Here is a 13,639-nt window from a genome sequence, read left to right on the forward strand (position 1 = left end):
TCAGCACCAGTGCAGGGCGGCGGTGCAGCCAGCACCTGCACAGGGTGATGGTGAACAGGACCACAGAGCTTGGCTGAAGATTCTTGTCTATCAAGTAGTTGATCCCCAGCACTCAAAGAAGGAATGACTGAGCTTGGGGGATATTGTAGTGACAAATGAATCAGAGTCAGTTCTGAGATCTCAAGCTCAGGAGGTTCGTTTTTCTTTTGGGTTCTGTTCTCAGTAATGGACCACCTTCAAAGCCTGGAGACTGACTTAAATGTCACCTAGTAAAAGCTGGTAATTGAACTCACCATCAGACAAGAAAGGAGTTAACAGAATAAAACACCGATGGAGAGCAGCTAAAATCCATGACTCTTTTTTGTTTTGTTTTGGTTTTAGTTTTTTGGGGTTTGTTTTGTTTTGTTTTTAGTTTTTTTGAAACAGGATTTCTCTGTAGCTTTGGAGCCTGTCCTGGAACTAGCTCTTGTAGACCAGGCTGGCCTCAAACTCAAAGAGATCCACCTGTTTCTGCCTCTCAAGTGCTGAGTGTGCCACCATGCCTGGCTAAATCCATAGTTTTTAAATTAGAATATAGTGAGTGAATTGGAAAAAGAAGACATGAGTGAGTGGTTCTCTCTAAGGCTAGAACTTGGGCACTGTCCTTCCCAAACCCTCCCAAACACCAAGGCCCTGGATACAGCCCAGGCCTGATGGGCTGAGCAGTCATGGCAGAGGCAGGCTCCTCACTTCTTCCACTCTCCTCCATCTTGTCTCCTAGACATCTCAGAATCGCCAGAGTTCCTGGTGTCTTTGTAAAACACAAACCAAGCCCACTGCTGTGTCTGTAGGGCAGCACCAGGCTTATAGGAGAATTGCATTCTTTAGCTGATTTTTGCAGACAGGGGTCTGCTCTGTTCTTCTTGTCCTGGACAGCATGTGGCAGGAACCTTTTGCTTGTTCCCACTAGCTCAGCACTTTAAAGGTTTATTTTTATTTGTGTGAGTGTTTCACTTCCACATATATGTGTGTGTTGTGTGTACAGTGTCCACAGAGCCCAGAAGAGGGCGTTAGATTCCCTGAAACTTAGCTCACTATTTCAATAACAAATCAGTACCAAACCAGTGAGGCCACCCCGGTGTCTGAGACCTAACCCTGAGGACATTTCCTCAGCTCAGAAAGTGCAGGACTGTGGGCAGGATGCACTAAGTACCTGTCAGCCTCGCCTTCCCAACTGAGCAAGTGACTGTGGCAAGTGGGCCATGGGCATATAACCAAATCTTCATTCTAGAAAGGTATGAGTGAAACAGGTCATTGTCAGGTACACAGTTATAATCCAGGACTGGAGAGGCCAGGAGAAGGATCTCAAACTCCAGCCCAGCCTCTGCTGTCTAACAGGCTGCCCGAATCCTAGGTAGCCTCTGGAAGCCGTTCGGCTCTTCTCTTCCCTGAACGTCTTAGGTTGAGGCTTCTTACCCAGAGCCCTGTCTTCTTTTACATAGAGATTTTCATTGTGCTTTCTGATTTGGCCACCAGAGATCTTGATGACAAGCTACTTATGAGGCCTGGCTCCAGTTCCGTCCTTTCAAACCGAAATTGGCCAAACCGAGCCCTGGACCTTAGTACGTCATCATTGTCATATACAGCACAGTCCGCCAGGAGACGCAACCCCCCACCACGCACCCTTCATCCGATCAGCACAAGCCACTCACGTGCTGGGACGCCATGGCCTGCAGAAGAAATCCTCAGAGGATACCGAGTGTAGGTTTCTTTTTTTTTTTTTTTTTTTTTTTTTTTGGTTTTTCGAGACAGGGTTTCTCTGTGGCTTTGGAGCCTGTCCTGGAACTAGCTCTGTAGACCAGGCTGGTCTCGAACTCACAGAGATCCGCCTGCCTCTGCCTCCCAAGTGCTGGGATTAAAGGCGTGCGCCACCATCGCCCGGCTGAGTGTAGGTTTCAAAAGCAAAATTTCTGAAACTGGCAAAACTAGTACCAATAGTTATGTGAATAGTAATAGAGAATGAGTTTGACTATAAAACTAGTACCAGTAGTTATGTGAATAGTAAGAGAATGAGCTTGACTATAAGATTTAAGCTATGCCTGGAAACAAATACTCAAGTAGTCATACGATGAATTGTCTGTAGTTTAAATCCAGTTCATTTTTTTTAAGTTTTAGTGAAATACAAAATACTGGATGAGATCATTCAGTTGATTCTGTTGAAGATTTGTATTTGTGAAATTTAAGGGGGGGGGGACTCTTTCCAAAATTGCTCCCCTTTTCCGAGAATCTAGGTGAGCACACTAGACTTAGCGATTCACTGACTGCATTTCTCACCCACTTGCTTGTGTTGTTACAACTGTGCTTTGCATCTCGGTTTTGCTGGTGGGCTCTGCAGTCCAGCGACTGCAGACACGCTGTCTTCTCCCTCACCGATGCCCCTGGGTCGGAACAATCTGCTGCCACCTATTGGAACAGCTGAAGTAGACCGTCTGAGCAACATGGGGTCGCAGCGGCCAACAGTAAGTCTCATTCACACAGCCTTCAGGTGTGTGCCCTGTAGTCTCTTGGGCAGTGGTAGTTCTGCAGAGTTTATGGTGACCTTAATTCTTCTCTCAAAAATAGTCAGGCTCTAGGCCGTGGCAATGGGGTTTGAGCTGTCAGCAGCCGGCACCACCGCTGCTGATGCGGGCAGTGTTGATCTGGCACGTGCGCAGCAGCGCCCCCACCACACCCACACATGTACTGTTAGCTGTCTCTCCTCCGCAGAAAGCCCACGGTGACTCCAGCAGAGCTCGCAGTGCAGTGGTGGACGAGCCAAACCAGCAGCCCCAAGAGAGGCTCCTTTTACCTGTCTTCTCTAGACCCAACACAACTCAGTCATTTTTGGTAAAGTGCTTCCCATTTATTGGTTTTGGAGGGGGTTAACACAGCGTCTCAGATAGTCCATGATGGTCTTGAGCTCCTAATCCTGCCTCCCACTCCCAAGTGCTGGAATTACAGCAGACAGCTACCTACTCAGCTCCTATTTGTCCTTGGTAGTTAGGGAAAGAATGGGGGTAGGGTATATGTTAGGCAAACATAGGACTTTATCAAGTGGTTTCATTAACTCTAAGGAAAACAGTTGGGTGTTCTAATGATAAAAATACTAAGCGTTTCTCCTTAAAATTTTCAGTTGTCCCCATTCTCACTTTTTTGGTAGTAAAATGCCCCTATTTATAAACTGAACATCCTCAGCAGCTTACTCTGAGCATAAACACAATAAACTCCAGTGCACATCCACTCAGCCTAACTTCACTTCTGCTCCACTCTGTGGAAAGTACTCCAAAAAGTGATGTCAGATTGAGGACCTGATGGGTGTTCTAAGAGCTGGCACTTGTCTCCTTGCGTCTGCGCTCCTGCTAGCTCTTTTACTTTTAAGGGAGTATCTGGTTGTTGTTGGTGGTGTGTTTTTAATTTTTGAGATAGGGTTTCTCTGTGTAGCTTTAGAGTCTGTCCTGGAACTTGCTCTGTAGACCAGGCTCGCCTCGAATTCATCCACCTGCCACTGCCTCCAAATGGCTGGGATTAAAGACATGAGCCTCTACAGCCAACTGAAGTAACTTTGAAATGTTTGAGTTTCATAAAGCTAAAAAGTAAATGGAAAGTCTGAGTCCATCTCATCATCATGAAGTCATAGGTGTCTTTCCCTCTTACCAAGTGTTGGCTCTGGAAAAGGCATGCTGTGAAATCAGATGGCATTCTCCTGGCAGCTGTGGTGTTGCAAACCTGCAATCCCAACACAATGAAGGCAAAAGAAAACATCCCTTTTGTCCAGTTGCAACATTACACCATATGGATTATTTGTAAATGTTAAGATTTTCTTAAACACATATTAATAAAGTTAACATGCAATTCTTACAAGTTAGCAAATCGCATTGTGGGCATCTGGCTTGAAACTTTCTTCTTGGAATTTAACATAGTGACCCCAGGTTGGCAGGTGACAGTTTTTCATTGTTAATGTCAAGGTTCTCCTGTGTGGTTAAAGTGTAGGACATATGAATACTTTGTCCCTAGGAGTGGCGCTGTTTGGGCAGTTTAGGAGGCCTGGCCAGAGGAAGTATGCTACTGAGGATGCGTGGGAGTTTGAAGACTCCCACCATTACTAGCTAGATTTCTCGGCTTCCTGTTGAAATTCAAGATATGCACTCTTTAGCTGTTCCTGCTGCCATGCCTCCTGCCTCCCTGCCTCAGACTCACTAAACCCTTCCTTAAGTTGCCCTGGTTTATGAAAGCAGTAGAAAATTAGCTAATGCACTCTAAGCCTCAAACAACGATCTTTGGGGGGGAGAAGCTGCATCCTAAGACATCTTTTCTTTTCTTTTAGCCAGACACACAGTACCGAAATTCCTGTGCATCTGAGTATCCTCACCAGGCCCGACCTGGCAGAGGGGCTGCAGGTACAGGTGGGGCTGCAGTTCTTGCTTTTGTCTCTGTTCCTACACATTCTCCTTTCCTGCAGACTTTCTATATTTAGCTGTCCCTCATCTGTGTAAATCATCTTAGCATCGTTTTGGAAGATGGGTATAAAAGAAAGGCCTAAAAGCTCCAAATTTCTATTGTTTTTTAATACCATAAACTAATATTTAAGATAAATTACTTTTTAAACAAAAAACTTGGGGGACTAGAAAAATGGCTCAGTGGTTGAGAAGATTTGCTTCTTCCAGAGAACCCAAGGCTCCCAGCATCCATGTCAGGCAACTCACAACCACCTGTAAGTCCAGATCCGAGAGATCAGACTCCCTCTTCCGGCCCCCACAGGTATCTGCACATGTGTGGCACACACTCATAGGCACACACAAGTTTAAGAAATCTTTTTTAAAGCCTCCAATCTTGCTACAACATCAGCTACACTTTTAGTCAGCTGTTAATTAGTTTTAACACTTAGGTTAATGAAATAAATGTGTGTCTTAGGCTCTTCAGCAACTAGGCTACAGTTCTGATTTTGTTTGGTTTTGCTTGGAGACAACCCTGACAGTTCTGGAACTCACATTGCAGACCACGCTGGCCTTGAACTCATGAAGATCCTCATGCCTCTGCTTCCCAAGTGCTGACAGGTATGTGCCACCAAGCCCAGCTTGCTTTCACTTCTTAGACAGTTGTTTCTTCAGTAGGGTAGACTATCTAAACATGGCTTTTAGTGCCTTGATGAATGTGTACTTCGCAGTATTTACAGTCTCCAAATTTAAAGTCCACTAGTAATTTATGCAAAGGTCCCTAAGATATAAACTGTGATGCTCATTACCAAATATAAACTGCTGACTAATGTCACTCTGCAATTCTGTATCTGACAGGTCCTCAGTCACATGGGTCTACAAAACCTCAAAGCAGAGGTGGACCCATCTCTAGAACCAGGCAGTGACCAAAGGACAAGTGAGAACCCGCAAGGCTGCAGCAGACTGCGGACACATGGAGGGCTTCATGCACCAGTGCTCAGGCACCAGATAATGCACAGCTCCTACAGACAGCAGCTTGGTCCATCTTCAAGGGTTATCTTGGTACAATTGTCCGAGAAACACTAGCGTATCTGCCAAAGAGTGCATGGGCAAGTGTTCCGTGTCCAGTTACTGTCTTCTTTCAGCTATTCCACTGGGTAGGAAAGACTGTACCCAAAGACGTGACAATGAAAAACAGCCCCAAATCACTGCTCATGTTGTCTGTAACCAATCACCAGTCTGATTCGTATACAGTTCAGTGAGATTCCATACACACGGATGATTCAGATCACTGGCTTCAGAATATTTCTACTTATATTAATTTCTGGAGAACTGCACTATTTTACCATATTTTTAGAAGAAAGTGCTGCCAAAAATCTGAGATACTCATCAAATAAATGTCATTCCTAAACTTTAAGTTCTTTATTACTTTTTTTTTCCGGGGGAAGGGGTTTCGAGACAAGGTTTCTCTGTGTTACTCTGGAGCCTGTCCTCAAACTCAGATCCACCTGCCTCTGCCTCCCATGTGCTGGGATTAAAGTGTGTGCCACCACCGCCCGGCTCTATCACATCTGAATTTTTGTGTGAATGCATATGGGGGGGGAGGGGGCATACACATGTGGTCAGGACCACCTTCAAGGTGACTCCCATCTGAGTCAGGCTGAACTCAGACCATCAGTCTCAGGGTAGGTGCCTTACCTATTGAGCCATCTTGCCAGCCATACTTTCCTTTTAAAAATAAAAAAGCTACGCCGGGCGGTGGTGGCGCACGCCTTTAATCCCAGCACTCGGGAGGCAGAGGCAGGCGGATCTCTGTGAGTTCGAGACCAGCCTGGTCTACAAGAGCTAGTTCCAGGACAGGCTCCAAAACCACAGAGAAACCCTGTCTCGAAAAAACCAAAAAAAAAATAAAAAATAAATAAAAATAAAAAAGCTAACAAAAGGTATCAGCACTGGTAAAAAGTTTTTCCTAGGACAGCCTCATATGCCTGCTTCACATCAGGGGCTTTTGTGAGCACATACATGTGGGGCCAGATGTTGTTGGGTACCTTTCCTGTTTCTCCATCTCATTTTTTTTTTTTTTTTTTTTTTTTCGAGACAGGGTTTCTCTGTAGCTTTGGTGCCCATCCCAGAACTAGCTCTTGTAGACCAGGCTGGCCTCGAACTCCCAGAGATCCGCCTGCCTCTGCCTCCCGAGTGCTGGGATTAAAGGCATGCACCACCAACGCCCAGCTCCATCTCATTTTTTAAGTCAGGGTCTCTTGCTGAACTTGGAGCTCATGCACAACAGGTTTTTTTGTCAGTGGCCGTGCTCCAAGCTCACTCTTCATGCTTGTGATGTGAGTACTCTACACTGAGCCAGTTCTCCATCCCAAGAGCATTGCAATCGGAGAACTTCTCAAGGGCACTGGAAATGCGAAGGTGAAGACAGGTTTTCTCTGTAGTTCTGAAGCCTGTCCTGGAACTTGCTCTGTAGATCAGGCTGGCTTCAAACTCAGAGATCCGTGTGGTATTTTATGTTATAAAAAAACAAAGCTTGTCTGAAGATCAGAGTGCAGAGCTAGAACACTGTCCAGGCAGTGGTGGCCCACACCTTTAACCCCAGCACTTGGTAGATAGAAACAGCTCACATAAAGATGATCCCGGCACTAGAAAGGTGGAGACAGGAGTTATATGGCTGGACAGAGGCATATAAGGTGGGAGGAGACAGGAGCTCAGGACAGTCTGAGGATTCATAGCAACAGGATCACCTCTTTGGTCTGAGCACTAGTATAGGTAAGAACTCTCTAGTAGTTGGCTGCTCTACTTCTCTCTGACCCTTCACCCCTGATAACTGACTCCAAGTTTTTATTATTAAGAACAATTAGAACTAGAATTACAGATCCACCTGCCTCTGCTTCCCAAGGGTTAGGATTAAAGGCATGTGGCACCACCACCCAGCAAAAGTGACTTAAATTATTCCCTGTTCTTATGCCATCAATTAGATAATATGCTTCAGAACTCCCACACCAGATCATATTTCAATTCAAAAGTTCCAGCGTGCTTGTGATCACAAAAAATGTGTGATGTATCTACCTTGAATTATAATGCCCTAGAGGAAGAAGCTCAATTTCTGTATTAGTCGACAGCCAGGACTTGAACAGTCACTACAAATACACCACATACTGTAGCAAATACCTCCCAACCCCGGGTATACATGAAAACCTGTTCTCACAAGTCTGCACAGTGAGTACACGGGTGGACTTCCTTTCTAAGCAGCTTTTCATGTGAACGTTCCCTCAAGTTAGTACTCACACTTAAAAAAACCTGAGTATTGGCTGGGCAGTGGTGGCACTGGAGAGGCAGAGGCAGGTGGAGCTCTGTGAGTTCAAGGCCAGCCTGGCCAACAGAGTTCCAAGACAGTCACAGCTACACAAAAAAACCCTGTCTAAATGAAAAATAACGAAAACAGATTGAAACACATCCTTTTAAGTTTTTCTTTATTTAGCCACATACATTCTTACAAAAAAAAATCTGCAGTAATATGAACACCCACTTCTGTTCCCACAAGGACAGAAGACAAAAACATAACAGTAGAACAGGAAGAGAATCTAGGATTATTGAAACAGCTGTTAGGGTATTCTGAGGGTGTTCACTTTACATTCCATCTGCAGTTCTCCCCCCAGGGTAGAATATTTCTTAAGTGCATGCACATCAGCTCCCTGGGAAGAAAACCCATGGAGGCAGACGTCAAATCCACCCTCCCCACCATCACCGCTACACCCTTCATGTGAACCCCTCACACAGCGAACTCTAGGGATGACTCCTGCCTGGCTTAGGAGATCCACGTATTTTAAGCAGAAAAAAACTTCTCGCAAAGGTTAGGCTAACACCTGCCTTCACCTTGTCTACCATGGCACCACTGACATATGAAGAGAAAAATTCTATTATTTCTTTTCCTTCTTGGGAGCCGTCCTTTTCCCTTTGGAAGGTTTGCAGTATTTTGCTTCCATCTGAGCCAGAAAATTTTCCATTTCCTTTTGCCGATCCTTTTGTCTGCTCTGTTTGAGAAGTTAAATACATCTTTCAAAATGCAGCAGTGTCCAGTGAGACAAAGTAGTTCATAGTTTGGAGGGGGTGGGGCCAAGGAAGCACTCCAGTGACTACTAATGGGTACCGGCTTCCTTGGGAGTGGTAACAATATTCCAGAACCAGGGGTGAGAGCTGTACAGTGTGGAGAGGGGAAATTACTCCACTGTACACATGGTGCAAGTTATGTGTAATTACGCCTTAAAAGAAAACAAAAACACACTGGAACCCATTCCCAAGAGCATACGCACACACAAGAGATCATGAGGCTGTGAGAGAAGCCCGCCACGTTTACCTGAATGAGTGCTTTCAGGTTGTCCACTCCTTCCTGCAGCCCCAGCTCCTTTTTGGTCAACTCTGCTTCTTTAGCCTCTTCCTGAGCCTGAACAGAAACTTTCATCAGACTCCATGGCAACCAAGAAATAACAGATTTACACCTTTTTCCCTTAAAGAAAATGCTAAACCAGGCAGCGGTCCACACCTTTAATCCCAGCATTTGGGAGGCAAGGATCTCTGTGAGTTCAAGGCTAGCCTGGTTGATAGAGCAAGCTCCAGGACAGCCAGGACTGTTAAAAAGAGGAACCCTGTTTCAAAAAACTTAAAAAGAAAAAAGAAAATGTTAAGACCCCTTCTAGTGCCGGGGATACAAGAATAAAATCACACACGGTTTTCAACAGAAGGCGGCATACACTTTTGGTTCTTGTAAGCCTTTCTGTTCTATCCTAGAGAGCACAAGTACTCTAGCATCACAAACCATATGGTGACACAAAGGAAAACAATCTACTAGATGGACTGGAGGGTCACATAGCCTGGACGGGTAGGCCAGGTATCAGACACTTCAAGTTCTTCGTCTGAAACCCAATTTTGTACAGAGCACTGGTGGCAGTCTTGTGAACCACTGTGGTTCAAAGGCTTTCTCAAGCGGGCTAGCCAGCTTAGTGGTCAGCAGCATTTCTTGCCCTTCGAGGACACGCCAGCATCAGGTTGCCTGTCACTCCAGCTCCTGGAAATCAACAGCCTCGTTGGCCCCGTGTTGGCCTCTGTGAGAACCCACACTCATGCACACACAGTGCACCAGCAAACACGCACAAACACACATAAATTTAAAATGTTTTCTGAGTAGAGAAAACATTAGGAAATTCAGTTTTAGCATTTTTTTAACCTGACTTCAAAGCTGCCTTCACTTAACAAAATATGCCAAAATATCACAAGAACATCTAAAGGCAGTAACTGTAATAATACATGGCCCTCATCAGACAGAGGCCTGCTCTCCAAAATATACAAAGAACTCAAGAAATTGGACATCAAAAGATCACATACTCCAATAAAAAAAAAAAACAAAAATGGAGTCCAGACCTAAACAGAAACCCTCAACAGAGGAATCTAAAATGGCTGAAAGACACTTAAGGAAATGTTCAACATCCTTAGTCATCAGAGAAATGCAAATCAAAACAACTCTGAGATTCCATCTTACACCTGTAAGAATGGCCAAGATCAAAAACACTGATGACAACTTAGGCTGGAGAGGTTGTGGGGAAAAGGGAACACTCCTGCATTGCTGGTGGGAGTGCAAGCTGGTACAACCCCTTTGGATGTCAGTGTGGTGATTTCTCTGAAATTAGGAAACCACCTTCCTCAAGACTCAGTAATAGCACTTTTGGGTATATATCCAAAGGATGTTCAATCATGCCACAAGGACATGTGCTCAACCATGTTCATAGCAGCTTTGTCATAGCCAGAACCTGGAAACAACCTAAATGCCCCTTGACCGAAGAATGGATAAGGAAAATGTGGTACATTTACACAATGGAGTACTACACAGCAAAAAAAAAATAATGACAGCTTGAATTTTGCAGGAAAATGGATGGAGCTAGAAAACATTATTTCAAGTGAGGTAACCCAGACACAGAAAGACAATTATCACATGTACTCACTCATAGGTGGTTTTTAAACATAAAAAGCAAAGAAAGCCAGCCTAGAAACCACAATCCCAGAGAACTTAGACAACAATGAGGACACTAAGAGAGACTTACATAAATCTAATCTACATGGGAAGTAGAAAGTAGAAAAAGACAAGATCTCCTGAGTAAATTGGGAGCATGGGGACCTTGGGGGAGGATTGAAGTGGGGAGGGGAGAGGCAGGAAGGGGAGCAGAGAAAAATTAGAACTCAATAAATATCAATTAAAAAAATTATAAAATACATGGCCCTAACTCCTTATAAAAATTTCTAATTAGCAAAGAATTTTACTAATAGTAGGAATAATAATAAATTGGGATCTTGTTATTACAGAACAAGAACAAGCTTTGTTTTCCTCTCACCTCTCAGATGCAGCATCTCCTAAACCCCTCACACTGGTAGGCAGTTTTCAAACTGTCTTTCCGCCATCAAGTTTCTCAAACTAAAATTGCATGTTCGAGTACAGCTGTCCCAGTTTTACCTAGAAAATGATTAAAATGACTAGCGCGGTGGGCACGACACAACCAAATGGTGCCTTCTCACTTCTTCCCTCTGAGCAACAGAAACGGCAGTCTCTTATTCCAGTAAAGCAGGCCCCATACACAAAGGTCAGTTTTTCTCTGAAATTCCATGCATCCAAAAGCTCCAGCTCTTTGCCCACCTACTTGAACCACACAGAAGACAACTCAAGTGCCCACCATATCCCTAAAATCTTAAATTGCCTGCTCTCCAGGAAGCTCTCTCATTGTGAAAGCAAAGATGAAGCAACTGTTGCTTTAATAGCAGTCCATGGTCACTTTTCCAAAGTGTATAAACACAGATGCTCCCTACCTTGAATTCCTATGCTGTCATTTCTAACAACCCTGGCTTAATCACAAGTCCCAGTCCTCAGCTCTCAGCAGTCAAGTGTTCTTCAGAGTGGCCAGAAAGACTCACTTCAAGTGTGCTTTAAAAAAAAAAAAAATTAAAAAAAGAGCAGATAGGATCTGGAGAGACCACTCAGGGATTAGAGACCAGACCAGAGGGGTCAAATCCCTAGAAGCCCAAGTTATAGACAGTTGTGAAGCACCTGACTTTGGTGCTGGAAATCAACTTGGGCCTCTGTAAGAGCAGTGTATGTCCACAGTCATCTCTCCAGCTCTTTAGTTTACAATTTTTAATAATTACATGCATCTACAGAATTTTAAAAAATGAATCTGTGTTTTCTCCGCCTCTTCTGAGCCATTTTGGAGACTTAATTTGGGACCTACCACATACTAGACAACCAATCCAGCCTGACCTCAGAAGCGGCAATCTCTTACGTTAGCCTCCTCAGTGCTCAAGTACCAGGATCAACACACTCCAACATCTTCTCTCTGTCCACCAACCACAAATGGCACAGCCTATGCCACGGTAACCAAGTTCCCAACATTTCCTTCCCTAAGATAGCCAAGCTACAAGGTCTGCCCCATGTGAGAAGTGTTTCAGAAGCACTTTAGGGTGATTTCAAACAATCCATAAAGTAAAATCATTTTCAGCATAACATACCGGGGGGATAAAAAGGCAAACACCAGGGTTTTCTTCATGATCTGACAAGCCTGCCAGATGAGTGCCACAGGTGAGCCCCATGTCAGCAGTCCTGATTCCCATCGTCTTAAATACTCCACGATCCCTTTCTGGAGCAGCTAAGATATGCTACGAATAGCATTCAGACTTACCCTCCTTTTCCTTGCATTCATCTTTTGTTTAGACTCTTTGACGAAGGCATTGTACGATGGGACCTCCTTGGCATCAATAGCTTGTTGAATGATGTTCCTTAGCCTGGGTTCGTCTGTGTACTGCACACAAAGCACAGACTCCATGATTTGATCCATGTCGCCCTTGAAGTCCAGATAGGCCTGCTTAATATCGGCTAGCTCTTCTTCGGAACCCTTGTACGTCTCTTCAAATGCTTGAATGTCTTCTAGCGATATCTAATAACAAAGAAGATCGCTTTAAGTTCGAGAACTGTACTTATGAACTGGACGGTGTAATTAATCAAAGCCCTGCTACCTTTTTAAAGAGTAACCTCCAATACGCATCCCAGTCCCGGTCCTGGTTGAGGCTACCAGAGTCCTCGTCCACAGTCCCCTGCTCATCGTACACTGCTCTCTGCTCCTTGTCACTCAGAATCGCATAGACTCTTCCCAAGATCTGCAGGCAAAGAGCATCCAAAAGTCACCCTGAACCTCCCGCTGACACTGGGCGGCCAGAAATGCTTAAAAATTCCAGGCCTGGGATCAGCAGTGCGCTGTACCGGGGATGGTGTCCCGCGGTGCGGGAGAAGCTCGGGTGGCCGCCCGAACGCGGGCCCACATACCTGGAAGCGGCGAGTGGCGTCCTCTTTCTGATCCTCGTCTACGCGGTCGGGGTGCACCTGCAGGGACACCTTGTGGTAGCCGCGTCGGACCTCGCCGTCGGAAGCCTCACGCCGCACGCCCAGCACCCGGTAGAGGTCGGCGGTGCCGAACACCTGCTCACAGAGCTCCAGCAGCCCCATGACCCGGAAAGCACGGCTCCGCCAACGCCGAATAACTCTGTCCACAGCCGCTCCGCACCCCCCGCGGCCTCTACCCACCCACCGCCTTTTTCCCGCCCAAAAAGCCTTGGTCGTTGCGTCACAGGCGGCGCACCGGGGGCGGGGCAAGCGCGCTTTACGGCAGCCGCAAAGCGGACTTGATCTCGCCCGTGAAAATACTGCTCTCTGCGTGCGTGGAGCGCCTAGTCTCCTGGAGCGGAAGCAAGCCGTCCCCACTTCTCACGCCAGCACTCCTTCCTGCCCCGAAGTCTGCCTCCAGGGTTCTTACATAGAAGCTCACTCAATGACACATGAAAACATTTAGCAGTTTCCCAATAGAAAGCGGCTACTCGGGCTGGCAAGGATACTCAGCCATACCTGATGACCCCCAGCACAGAACACATCAAGTTGTCTTCTGACCTACACACACACAAATCACATAAGTAAATGTAATACGAATGGGCATGTATTTGCGTTGAGAAATTTAACATACTCAACCCAAAGGTTAAAGTAATGTGAGTTTTTTTAAGATTCTCGAAACACAACTATACAGGCCCAAATGACATCACCTGGGATGAATCCCTCAATCCTTGACACGGGAGAAAGCCTGTGTCAAACCAAACGC

General features: G+C 45.5%; 2 protein-coding genes across 14 annotated transcripts in view; one reads left to right on the forward strand and one right to left on the reverse strand.

Annotated features, from left to right (window-relative positions):
- Positions 1 to 5,868, forward strand: part of Fam149b1 (family with sequence similarity 149 member B1) — a 44,696-nt gene extending 38,828 nt beyond the window's left edge. For 4 of the 12 annotated variants that reach the window (XM_075949961.1, XM_075949960.1, XM_075949959.1 and 1 more), the window contains 6 exons: positions 1,516 to 1,740; positions 2,375 to 2,498; positions 2,746 to 2,865; positions 4,343 to 4,421; positions 4,683 to 4,776; positions 5,310 to 5,489. In XM_075949961.1, coding sequence (XP_075806076.1) covers positions 1,516 to 1,740; positions 2,375 to 2,498; positions 2,746 to 2,865; positions 4,343 to 4,421; positions 4,683 to 4,776; positions 5,310 to 5,364 — 697 coding nt within the window. In that variant the 3' untranslated portion in view covers positions 5,365 to 5,489. Of the gene's footprint in view, positions 1 to 1,515; positions 1,741 to 2,374; positions 2,499 to 2,745; positions 2,866 to 4,342; positions 4,422 to 4,682; positions 4,777 to 4,993; positions 5,073 to 5,309 lie in introns of those variants that run through there. The other 8 variants (XM_075949964.1, XM_075949962.1, XM_075949963.1 and 5 more) reach the window with 8 other exon arrangements.
- Positions 5,869 to 7,914: 2,046 nt separating this feature from the next.
- On the reverse strand, positions 7,915 to 13,425 carry Dnajc9 (DnaJ heat shock protein family (Hsp40) member C9). 2 transcript variants are annotated; one of them, XM_075949074.1, is made up of 5 exons: positions 12,817 to 13,364; positions 12,510 to 12,650; positions 12,176 to 12,430; positions 8,815 to 8,901; positions 7,915 to 8,491 (listed from the first exon to the last, which is right to left on the reverse strand). In XM_075949074.1, exons 1-5 carry the CDS (start codon positions 12,994 to 12,996, stop codon positions 8,378 to 8,380), a joined length of 777 nt encoding a protein of 258 aa, XP_075805189.1. In that variant the 5' UTR covers positions 12,997 to 13,364; the 3' UTR covers positions 7,915 to 8,377. The 2 variants fall into 2 exon arrangements, with proteins under 2 accessions (XP_075805189.1, XP_075805190.1); XM_075949075.1 differs by lacking the exon at positions 12,510 to 12,650 and having other exon boundaries at positions 12,817 to 13,425.
- Between the last annotated feature and the right edge of the window lie 214 nt (positions 13,426 to 13,639).

This window comes from Microtus pennsylvanicus, chromosome 15 (assembly GCF_037038515.1).
Source record: "Microtus pennsylvanicus isolate mMicPen1 chromosome 15, mMicPen1.hap1, whole genome shotgun sequence".
In the NCBI taxonomy this organism is placed as follows: Eukaryota; Metazoa; Chordata; class Mammalia; order Rodentia; family Cricetidae; genus Microtus; species Microtus pennsylvanicus.

What these genes read in the sequence shown, in the direction of transcription:
- Dnajc9 (XM_075949074.1), bottom strand. Translation starts at nt 12,996, where the DNA reads ATGGGGCTGCTGGAGCTCTGTGAGCAGGTGTTCGGCACCGCCGACCTC. An exon ending in ACGCCACTCGCCGCTTCCAG is followed by an intron (nt 12,651 to 12,816) that starts GTATGTGGGCCC and finishes CTTTGCCTGCAG; the next exon opens with ATCTTGGGAAGAGTCTATGC. An exon ending in GGAGGTTACTCTTTAAAAAG is followed by an intron (nt 12,431 to 12,509) that starts GTAGCAGGGCTT and finishes CTTTGTTATTAG; the next exon opens with ATATCGCTAGAAGACATTCA.